General features: G+C 44.9%; 1 protein-coding gene across 3 annotated transcripts in view; it reads left to right on the top strand.

Moving 5' to 3' along the window:
* Positions 1–12418, top strand: part of dlg1b (discs large MAGUK scaffold protein 1b) — a gene marked incomplete at its 5' end in the record, with an annotated part of 78054 nt that overhangs the window by 19209 nt on the left and 46427 nt on the right. For all 3 annotated transcript variants that reach the window (XM_083781563.1, XM_083781564.1, XM_083781565.1), the window contains 5 exons: positions 5067–5198; positions 7124–7177; positions 8800–8850; positions 10299–10423; positions 12162–12331. In XM_083781563.1, coding sequence (XP_083637689.1) covers positions 5067–5198; positions 7124–7177; positions 8800–8850; positions 10299–10423; positions 12162–12331 — 532 coding nt within the window. The remainder of the gene's footprint in view (positions 1–5066; positions 5199–7123; positions 7178–8799; positions 8851–10298; positions 10424–12161; positions 12332–12418) is intronic.

The raw sequence follows: 12418 nt of genomic DNA on the forward strand, positions 1-12418 counted from the left end.
ACTGTTAGTCAACACTTATGCTGCATTCACTGTGACCGCCAGATGCAAAGATACAGTCTACCCTTCAATGGAAGCCAGCGACATGAAGATACAAGATATGCATCCGACGTTTGTAGCTGCTGCAACAGCTACAGAAGAAGTTGAGCTGGTTTTCAACTACAGCTACAAAGTTACAATGCTACAAATACGCTGTGTATAGCATTGTATCTTTTGCATCTGCCGGTGTGAACGCAGCATTGAGGCTGTTGTAGGTCAAACATGTCTTGTGTCCAGGCAGGGGGAGTGTGTTGTAATGGTGTACACAGAAGATAATAATAATAATTATTATTATTATTAGTATTATTGTGTCCAGGCATGCAGGGTAAGTGGGTTGTACTGGTGTACACAGAAGATGATGATGATGATAATAATAATAATTATTATTATTATTATTGTGTCCAGGCAAGTGGGTTGTACTGGTGTACACAGAAGATGATGATGATGATGATAATAATAATAATAATTATTATTATTATTATTGTGTCCAGGCAAGTGGGTTGTACTGGTGTACACAGAAGATGATGATGATGATGATAATAATAATAATAATTATTATTATTATTATTATTATTGTGTCCAGGCAAGTGGGTTGTACTGGTGTACACAGAAGATGATGATGATGATAATAATAATAATAATAATAATAATAATTATTATTATTATTATTGTGTCCAGGCAAGTGGGTTGTACTGGTGTACACAGAAGATGTCCACGGCAGCGTGTCTCTTCTTCTTTGGTGATCTTAGGCTTGGCTGCGTTTGTGATTTTTGTTGTGACTTAACATTGCACACTATGGGGAAGCCTTTTACTGTATTTAGTGAAATGCTGCGTAATCCTTTGCTTGCCCTGTCTCCAGTCTCCACACATCTCTGCTTATATCTTTCTAATGCACAGCCAGAGAGTCGTTTCTTGTATATAGTTTTTTTGTAATGATTTGACATTGTGTGAAATAAAATTGTTGTATTGACGATTTAATGCGCTGGTATCTGTATTTGGTATTGTTGTAGCTGTTTGGGAGTCTATGATTCTATCTAGACTCGGTGTTAAAATAGATGAAATTACAACACACTGTGAGCTTATGGAGCAGCAAATGTAGCTATTTTTGGAAAATGTAATTGTAATTGTAATCTGCAGTCTTGCAGTGCTCTTTGGTTGTATTCTCTGAAAACGGCTAAGCCTCATTGTGAAAGGATTTCCATGCAGGCGTGGCTGCACTGAAAGTAGGTTGGCAAATCAATGCCGTCGATTGGCATGGCTAATTTTAGCCATTTTGGTTTTCCATAGAGGCCCTGGATGTGTTGCTGGAAAAGGAAGTTCTCCGTTAACGGTCAGTCCGTCAGCCTGTCTGTTGTCAGGCCAGACCACCAGCTAATAGCAAACACTAAAATGCTGTGGTTGTACCGGTCAGCTCCAAGTAGCCAACAGTAGAAGACTGTGGTTGTACTGGTCAGCTCCATGTAGCCAACAGTAGAAGACTGTGGTTGTACTGGTCAGCTCCAAGTAGCCAACAGTAGAAGACTGTGGTTGTACCGGTCAGCTCCAAGTAGCCAACAGTAGGAGACTGTGGTTGTACTGGTCAGCTCCAAGTAGCCAACAGTAGAAGACTGTGGTTGTACTGGTCAGCTCCAAGTAGCCAACAGTAGGAGACTGTGGTTGTACTGGTCAGCTCTAAGTAGCCAACAGTAGAAGACTGTGGTTGTACTGGTCAGCTCTAAGTAGCCAACAGTAGAAGACTGTGGTTGTACTGGTCAGCTCCAAGTAGCCAACAGTAGAAGACTGTGGTTGTACTGGTCAGCTCTAAGTAGCCAACAGTAGAAGACTGTGGTTGTACTGGTCAGCTCTAAGTAGCCAACAGTAGGAGACTGTGGTTGTACCGGTCAGCTCTAAGTAGCCAACAGTAGAAGACTGTGGTTGTACTGGTCAGCTCCATGTAGCCAACAGTAGAAGACTGTGGTTGTACTGGTCAGCTCTAAGTAGCCAACAGTAGAAGACTGTGGTTGTACCGGTCAGCTCCATGTAGCCAACAGTAGAAGACTGTGGTTGTACCGGTCAGCTCCAAGTAGCCAACAGTAGAAGACTGTGGTTGTACTGGTCAGCTCTAAGTAGCCAACAGTAGGAGACTGTGGTTGTACTGGTCAGCTCTAAGTAGCCAACAGTAGAAGACTGTGGTTGTACCGGTCAGCTCTAAGTAGCCAACAGTAGTAGACTGTGGTTGTACTGGTCAGCTCCATGTAGCCAACAGTAGGACACTGTGGTTGTACTGGTCAGCTCCATGTAGCCAACAGTAGGACACTGTGGTTGTACTGGTCAGCTCTAAGTACAACACTAGGTAACTGTGGTTATGCTAGACAGCTCAAAGTGACAAACAGCAGAAGACTGTGTTGTACTGGTCAGCTCCCAGTATAATTTACAATTTACAATTTAGGCATTTAGCAGACGCTCTTAATCCAGAGCGACTTACATTAAGCAAGAACAAAAAAGCATGGGAATACATCACATAAAAACATTTATCAAGAAACATGCGTAAGCTAAGAAAGTAACAGTGCAATATCTATATAATGAAGCTATACATATAAACTATACATCTATACTACTATGCTATACATATGTACTATGACGTGCTATGACTACATACAATGCAATTATAGTCTACATAACATGCTATAAGTCTGTATCAAATGCTATCTAAGTCTACAGAAATGCTATCTAAGGGGGTGGGGGTAAGTGCTATGGGCCATGATGGAGTCTGAAAAGGTAGTTTTTTTTATAACAGTAGAAGACTCTGGTTGTACTGGTCAGCTCCAGTGGTCAACAGTAGAGGACTGTGGTTGTACTGGTCAGCTCCCAGGATAACAGTAGAAGACTGTGGTTGTACTGGTCAGCTCCCAGTATAACAGTAGAAGACTGGGGTTGTACTGGTCAAATTTGTACAACTATAGTACAGTATGAGAAACAAGGCAGACTTATTTACACCATAGTGTGGTGCTTCTCATAGTAGGGTCCAGGCAGCGGCGCCGCTGACCATTTGGTTGCCCCACCCATGCAAAATTTGTGCTAATACGTCAACAGATCGCCTTGACCATGTGCACATGCCTTAAGTTAATAATAATAATAATAATAATAAAACTTTATTTGTATAGCACCTTTCATGACATGAAATGCAGCTCAAAGTGCTTTACAGAACAATGGGGAATAAAAGAAAAGCAAGGCAACGACAGTAATGCAATACAGTGAGGACATGAATAACAAAAACTAAAAAACAACAACTAAAAGATCAATTAAAAGCAATGTTGTAGAAGTGGGTCTTGAGCTGAGCTTTAAAAATGTCTACAGAGGCTGCCTGACGAAGGTACAGAGGGAGCTTGTTCCATGCCGACGGCCCGTAGAAGCAAAAAGCTGCTTCCCCGTATTTTTTAGTTGCCATTTTTTTAGGCAAAGCGAGCAGGCCAGCAGTGGAAGACCTTAGCGGGCGGTTTGGGACATATTTAGGCAGGCAGTCATGTAGGTAGGAAGGTGCGAGACCATTGAGAGCTTTATAGACAAGTAAAATAATTTTAAAATCAATCCTAAAAACAACCGGAATGCATTTTGTGTCTTGACCACAAGGTTAAAATTTACATAGCAGGTTATTTAGACAGATGCTCATTGTGCTTCATTGTTTACCTGGGAACCCATAGTTTCAATTTACAGAATACAAATTAATATTATTAGACTGATCCTATAGTTTACTGAGGCATTACACTGTCTGTCTCTCTGCATTATATGTAATCCTATTGTTTACTGAGGCATTACACTGTCTCTCTGCATTCTATATGACCCTGTAGTTTACTGAGACACTACACTGTCTCTCTGCATTCTATATGACCCTGTAGTTTACTGAGGCACTACACTGTCTCTCTGCATTCTATATGACCCTGTAGTTTACTGAGGCACTACACTGTCTGTCTCTCTGCATTCTATATGACCCTGTAGTTTACTGAGGCACTACACTGTCTCTCTGCATTCTATATGACCCTGTAGTTTACTGAGGCACTACACTGTCTCTCTGCATTCTATATGATCCTGTAGTTTACTGAGGCACTACACTGTCTCTCTGCTTTCTATATGACCCTGTAGTTTACTGAGGCACTACACTGTCTCTCTGCATTCTATATGATCCTGTAGTTTACTGAGGCACTACACTGTCTCTCTGCATTCTATATGACCCTGTAGTTTACTGAAGCACTACACTGTCTCTCTGCATTCTATATGATCCTGTAGTTTACTGAGGCACTACACTGTCTGTCTCTCTGCATTCTATATGATCCTGTAGTTTACTGAAGCACTACACTGTCTCTCTGCATTCTATATGACCCTGTAGTTTACTGAAGCACTACACTGTCTGTCTCTCTGCATTCTATGTACTGTATGTGTTTGCCTGGCTCATTATAAGTCACTCTGGTTATGAGCGTCTTCTATATGCCTGAATTGTAAGTTGTTGTTGCTGCCATGTGACCGGTTGATTAGAAATTTGCATTAAGGAGCAGTTGGACAAGTGCACCTATACTGAAGCCAGGTCTGTAGATGGGGGGGGGGGGGGGGGGGTGTCTTGTCCTGGACCGCGTGTGGGAGCTGGAAAAGCTGTAATGTAATCAGTCGCCCCCCCACTGAGACCAACACACGCTTGCACACACACAACACACACACACACACACACACACACACACACAACGTTCAGCTCTGGCTCTACGCCCACCCGTGATAACGGCACCCAACCTGTCATCGCAGCATCAACGTGCGGTTTCATCACACAAACCCACAATCCTCCTCTCAAACTATTCATTCTCATCCCTCCATCCTCCAAGTACACACACACACACACACACACACGCACGCACGCACGCACGCATGCACGCACGCACGCACGCGCACACACTCAGACACACCTTTCCTCTGTCCCGTGTCATCTGTGTTCAGTGTCTGTCTGTCTGCGTCGTGGTCGTCGTTGTTTGACCTTTGACCTCAACACCGTGCTTATTGTGTGTCAGCAGGCGGACGTGACCCCGCCCACCTCTCCCATAATCCCTGTGATCCCCGTCTCGCCCCTCATCCTCCCAGCCGAGGACACGCCCACCACGCCCACCACCGTCACCACCACCCCACCCACCTCCACCGCACAGGTTCAAATTACACCACCTTCTTAAAACTTCATCAAATAGGCTCTAAATGCACATGCGCCATTTTAGATGTAGCTCGTCCGACTTCCTCCAGGTGTTACCGATGATACTAACCCATTCTGACCTGAGATCAGATTCATACGAGGTTTCCGCCGGACACACACTGGTCTGATGAACCCATTCTGACCTGAGATCAGATTCTAGAAATGTCAGTCGCTCTTCGATTTTTCAAAAATAGCAGACCTACAAGCTCGTATCGCGCCACTCGGTGGCGCGATATGAGCTTGTAGATCTGCTATTTTTCAATAGCTAAAGCATAACATGATGCTGACACCAAAATGGGTGCCCGGTCAGAATGGGCTAATGAAGGCTCTGTTCCATTCTGGTTACATTTGTACACTCAGAGTTCCTTGAAATTAAAAGGTTTGCGACCCACTGTACACTAATTGGAACAGAGCCTTAATTAGCATCATCGGTAACACCTGAAGGAAGGGAGTCTGATCGAAGCGTAGGAAGAGTTATTTCCAAAATGGCGTATGTGCATAGCGTCTATTATTATGTAGTTCTGAGAGTGTAGAGGTGGAACCAAATGCACCTGTGAGAGTCCATTTGGTTTCACCTGTACACTCTCAGAACTACAGAGCTGTAAGGGTCAAGTTGGACCCCTTCATTTCATTATTATCCTTTTTTTTGTGCACGTTTTTCTATGCCTTTTTTGATCATTGATCGTCAACCTTTTTCATTTAAATGCAACCAACTTCTGACTGAGTTGGTTCCTTCCACAGCCCTGCCTTTCTTCCATCCATCCATCCATCCATCCACCTCTCTGTAGTTCTGACAGACAGCAGGGATTAGAGATGGATAGAGAAGATAGATGGATCGAGATGAGAGACAGAAAAAGATGGAGAGATGGAGAAATAGATAGATATGGAGAGAGAGAAAAGGATGGAGAGAGACATTGATAGAGATGGAGAGAGAGAGAGAGTTGGAGACGGAGAAAAAGATGGAGAGAGAGAGAGATGGATAGAGATGGGGGAGAAATGGAGAAAAAAAAGCTATAATATGTAGACTGAGAAAGCTGACAGAGAGCTGGGTGGATGCAGAGGGAGAGAGAGAGACGACAGTAAGTGAGGAAGTTGAGAGTGAATGAATAATAGTAACAGAGACAGAAATAGAGCAAAGTGACAGTAGAGAAAGAAGGACAGACAGACAGACAGACAGACAGACAGACAGGCAGACATACGTATATAGATAGAGACAGATCTAGAGTTGAGGTTTGTCAGTGAAGCATGGAGTAGATGTAGACAGACAGACTCCATGCTGCAGCGCGGCATGTTGTGCTGTAGGTAGAGTATCTGCTCATCTGAGCTCTGCTCCCCCTTAACACTGTACCAGGACCAGTGTTCCTTAACACTGTACCAGGACCAGTGTTCCTTAACACTGTACCAGGACCAGTGTTCCTTAACACTGTACCAGGACCAGTGTTCCTTAACGCTGTACCAGGACCAGTGTTCCTTAACACTGTACCAGGACCAGTGTTCTAACAGTAACAATGTCGGCTTCTCTACGTTGTGCTATAAGATTTACATTTGAATAATACTCGAGAGGTGTTGCCCTTTTTCTTTTTCTCTTTTTGCTCCACCAAGGATGTGGGAAGCTTTGTTGATGATGTTGTGTTGTGCTGTTTTTGTGTGGAAGCAGAGAGACTTGCCGGTGCCGCTAACCACACGAACCCCAGCATCCGTATTGTGGATGTTAAGCTTTGTCTGAAAATAGCAGATCGACAAGCTCTCAACGTGTCGCGTATTTTCAGCGAAAGCTTAAAGCCCACAATGACGGAAAACATAAAAGACACTAGTATAGCACCCTGATGGACTCTGTCAGCCGTTTAGGGTTTTAACTGGTTGACATTGTGTTTTTGCACACAGGCCAACCCTCCTCCTGTGGTGGTCAACACAGAAAGCCTGGACACACCCCCATATGTAAGTACATCACCACATTTGTTTTAATCATTGTTCTATTCATCAGTTGTGGAAGAAGTCTCACTTTTTTTTTTCTCACAATTACAATGAGCAATACCATAATCTAGAATGACTGTTACATGTAAAAACCACTGCAGTCAGTGTATTGGCATTTGGCATCAACATGTAAATTACAGTACAAAAGTAAAAATATTATTTTAAATGTTTTAACCATTTTTTGAAAATTGCACATCAAAGATCACAAGTCAGTGAGTTGTGATCTGCAATTATTTTGTGAATTTGAAATAATAATCTTAAATCTGGAAAGTAATTAGTCCCTTAAATTCAAATAACTTTAGGGAAGTAAAAAGTACATTTGGAGTAGAAGTATAAAGTATACAAACATTTAAATCCTCCGGCAAAGTAAATGTACCTCAGAATTACGCTTGAGTACAGTACTTAGTTACTTTTCACCACTGAACAATAGAATGTTGAAATCCATCCATCATAATCCATTCAGTTGCTGCTTTTCACAGCACACTTTGTCATTGAAATGTCATCACTTTTTGATGATGTGACAGTGTGCGACAGTGTAGGTAGAAACTTCCCGCAGAAATCCTTCTTGATTTGCGAGGATTATTTAAAAGTGTTCCATCGTCACGGCTGATTTCAGTCGTTCACATGTGTCGTTCACAGTGTGTAACCCATTAACCCATTCTGACCTGAGATCAGATTCATACGAGGTTTCCGCCGGACACACACTGGTCTGATGAACCCATTCTGACCTGAGATCAGATTCTAAAAATGTCAGTCGCTCTTCGATTTTTCAAAAATAGCAGACCTACAAGCTCGTATCGCGCCACTCGGTGGCGCGATATGAGCTTGTAGATCTGCTATTTTTAAATAGCTAAAGCATAACATGATGCCAACACCAAAATGGGTGCCCGGTCAGAATGGGTTAAGACCTGAGACCAGATTCTACAGATGTCATCTATTTCATGTCAAGGACCCCCAAACATTATATGTAATTGGCCCACCGATCCCCATCTGAAAATATGTTGTCCCAGGGATCCCCAGAAGCAAATAATATGTGTTAAAAATGTTTAAATATTATATATTCAGGCCTGGGCCTTGGCTCAGTGGTCCAGGCACCTTGGCTGGTGGTCCAGTCTGGCAGTGTGCCACGGGTTCTACTCCTGATCCCGACGGCCTTTGCTGCATGTCTTCCCCCCCCATCTCTCTCCCCATTTCCTGTCAGCCTACTGTCTGACCCTCCATGAAATGTATAAAATAAAGATGAAAGTCACAACAACAAAAAAAACATTTAAAAAAAAAAATATATATATATATATATATATTCAAAGACCTGCACACCTTTTCCAGATTTTTCAAAAATAGCAGATCTACAAGCTCGTATATCTGCTATTGTTCAATAGCTAAAGTTTATATTAATGTGGATAAAAGCTAAGGAGACACAGATGTGTTCCGGGTCTTAATAGGTTAACTTTAGAGAGACAGTGTAGTCGAGCCTCAGTAAACTAGGATCACAGATTCACAGGTAAAAGTAGCATCAACCTTTGCCTTTAACACATGCACAAAGGGATTGGACAGTGTGAGTGATGTGACTTCCTCTGTGTTTTCAGGTGAACGGAACTGAAGCTGATTATGAATATGAAGAGATCACACTGGAGAGGGTGAGTTTACATCCTGTATTATGACCATTGACCACTCAGACAGACAGCAGGACAGCAGAGAGGGGGACGGTGTTAGAGAGACAGACAGTAGGGCAGCTGAGAGGGGGACAGTGTAGGAGAGACAGACAGTAGGACAGCTGAGAGGGGGACGGTGTTAGAGAGACAGACAGTAGGACAGCTGAGAGGGGGACAGTGTAGGAGAGACAGACAGTAGGACAGCTGAGAGGGGGACAGTGTAGGAGAGACAGACAGTAGGGCAGCTGAGAGGGGGACAGTGTAGGAGAGACAGACAGTAGGACAGCTGAGAGGGGGACAGTGTAGGAGAGACAGACAGTAGGACAGCTGAGAGGGGGACAGTGTAGGAGAGACAGACAGTAGGACAGCTGAGAGGGGGACAGTGTAGGAGAGACAGACAGTAGGACAGCTGAGAGGGGGACAGTGTAGGAGAGACAGACAGTAGGACAGCTGAGAGGGGGACAGTGTAGGAGAGACAGACAGTAGGACAGCTGAGAGGGGGACAGTGTAGGAGATACAGACAGTAGGACACAGAGGGGGACAGTGTAGGAGAGACAGACAGTAGGACAGCTGAGAGGGGGACAGTGTAGGAGAGACAGAAAGTAGGACAGCTGAGAGGGGGACAGTGTAGGAGAGACAGACAGTAGGACAGCTGAGAGGGGGACAGTGTAGGAGAGACAGACAGTAGGACAGCAGAGAGGGGGACGGTGTTAGAGAGACAGACAGTAGGACAGCTGAGAGGGGGACAGTGTAGGAGAGACAGACAGTAGGACAGCTGAGAGGGGGACAGTGTAGGAGAGACAGACAGTAGGACAGCTGAGAGGGAGACTATGTAGGAAAGATCAATATAGCTACAGTATGTATACTGTATACGCATAGCATAAGACCTGCAGATACAGTATGTGCATGAGGTTAACCCATTCTGACCGGGCACCCATTTTGGTGTCAGCATCATGTTATGCTTTAGCTATTTAAAAATAGCAGATCTACAAGCTCATATCGCGCCACCGAGTGGCGCGATACGAGCTTGTAGGTCTGCTATTTTTGAAAAATCGAAGAGCGACTGAGATTTTTAGAATCTGATCTCAGGTCAGAATGGGTTCATCAGACCCAGTGTGTGTCCAGTGGAAACCTCGTATGAATCTGATCTCAGGTCAGAATGGGAATCATTTTGGTACTGTAGGTCCACATTATTTCATCCAGAAGTATTCTGCTAGTCCTCTTCCCTGAGCCAGGCCTAAACCTGAGAGATATCTGTCCGCATAAATGACTCGGGCATTGCATTAGTAATGTCTTATACAGTAGAGATACTAGCCAGTTGTTGCACAGTAAGTCCTTTAATAACTGTAACGCCCCTTCACATTTATACTGCTGCATTTATTCAGTAATAAACAGCAATTTCTAAGGATTAGGGTTGTGTGCGTGTCTTCCAGGGTAACTCAGGCCTGGGGTTCAGCATCGCCGGGGGGACGGACAACCCTCACATCGGTGACGACCCTTCAATCTTCATCACCAAAGTCATCCCAGGGGGCGCTGCCGCACAGGACGGACGGCTGAGGTGAACACGCACGCACACACATACGCGTGCACACACACACACACACACACACACACTGAAGCCAAAAATAGCCGATCTACAAGCTCACAACGTGTCGCAACTGCACTAACTAACCATCAAATAAATTACACGAGAGAGAGATATATTGTCAATATATTGTCTCTGTCGGGTGGAAACCACATATGTCCAAAACTGTTAGTTTCTGGGATTCAAATTCAAAAGCAGCAAAAGTAGCAGATCTACGAGCTCAATGTGTTTGCTTGGTGCCATATCCTGAGCATGTGGATCTGCACATTTTGATGCTTTTGTGACACTGTAGTGTGATCAAGTAGGGCGTTAAGAATTTTACGGAGATTTGTTTCTGACGATAGTAAATCACCTGAAACCAAAACATGTTTACACCTTATCACGGTGGAGTTGTTACCACAGATACACTCTAACCAGGGGCCTCACGGTGGAGTTGTTACCACAGATACACTCTAACCAGGGGCCTCACAGTGGAGTTGTTACCACAGATACACTCTAACCAGGGGCCTCACGGTGGAGTTGTTACCACAGATACACTCTAACCAGGGGGCTCACGGTGGAGTTGTTACCACAGATACACTCTAACCAGGGGCCTCACGGTGGAGTTGTTACCGCAGATACACTCTAACCAGGGGGCTCACGGTGGAGTTGTTACCACAGATACACTCTAACCAGGGGGCTCACGGTGGAGTTGTTACCACAGATACACTCTAACCAGGGGCCTCACGGTGGAGTTGTTACCACAGATACACTCTAACCAGGGGCCTCACGGTGGAGTTGTTACCACAGATACACTCTAACCAGGGGCTTCACGGTGGAGTTGTTACCACAGATACACTCTAACCAGGGGCCTCACGGTGGAATTGTTACCACAGATACACTCTAACCAGGGGCCTCACGGTGGAGTTGTTACCACAGATACACTCTAACCAGGGGCCTCACGGTGGAGTTGTTACCACAGATACACTCTAACCAGGGGCCTCACAGTGGAGTTGTTACCACAGATACACTCTAACCAGAGGCCTCACAGGGTTTGGGTAGGGGGGGGGGGGGGGGGCTTTCACTAGCTCATTAATGATGCAGACGAGTAGGCCTATAAAACACCTGATCCAGGTGACGACGGCCCCCCCCCCTGAGCGGAGCACACAGGTGCTCCTAGGAGGTCACTCCACCCACATGTGTCTTCATCACCACCTGTCTGCTCAGAGCCTTGGGTTTCTGTCTGGGGGTGGGGGTGGGGGGAGACATGTGGCAGATTAAACGCCGTCATACTGGTCATCCATAGGTCAGTGGGGGGGCAAGGAATGGAGGAAAACGCCCTGCTTTCCAGTCTGGTTTTAAAACCCTACAAGACCTGAGACCAGATTCTACAAAACGTCATCTGATCAGCAGGCCAGATGGTCCTAAATAAATCCCCCCCCACCCCAAAAGGCGTTCTCGGTCGTTTCACCAAAACTAGCTGTGAAGGCTGCACCTTCTCTGGCCATTTTTAAATCTTGATTAAAAACACATATATGTTTTTTCATGTGCTGTCCTGCAACCCTGGTTGTTTTTTAATGTGCTCTAGAAATAATGTGTGTTTGTGTGTGTGTGTGTGTGTGTGTGTGTGTGTGTGTGTGTGTGTGTGTGTGTGTGTGTGTGTGTGTGTGTGTGTGTGTGTGTGTGTGTGTGTGTGTGTGTGTGTGTGTGTGCGTGTGCGTGTGTGTGTCAGAGTTAATGATGTGATCCTGCGCGTCAACGAGGCAGACGTGCGTGACGTGACCCACAGTGGGGCGGTGGAGGCCCTGAAGGAGGCGGGCTCTCTGGTCAGGCTGTACGTCCGGCGCAGGAAGCCACTGTCAGAGAAACTCATGGAGATCAAGCTGGTCAAAGGACCCAAAGGTAAACTGGTGGAGATCAACTGGTCAAAGGACCCAAAGGTAAACTGGTGGAGATCAACTGGTCAAAGGACCCAAAGGTAAACTGGTG

This window comes from Protomyctophum parallelum (genome assembly GCF_964188405.1).
Source record: "Protomyctophum parallelum genome assembly, chromosome: 14".
In the NCBI taxonomy this organism is placed as follows: domain Eukaryota; kingdom Metazoa; phylum Chordata; class Actinopteri; order Myctophiformes; family Myctophidae; genus Protomyctophum; species Protomyctophum parallelum.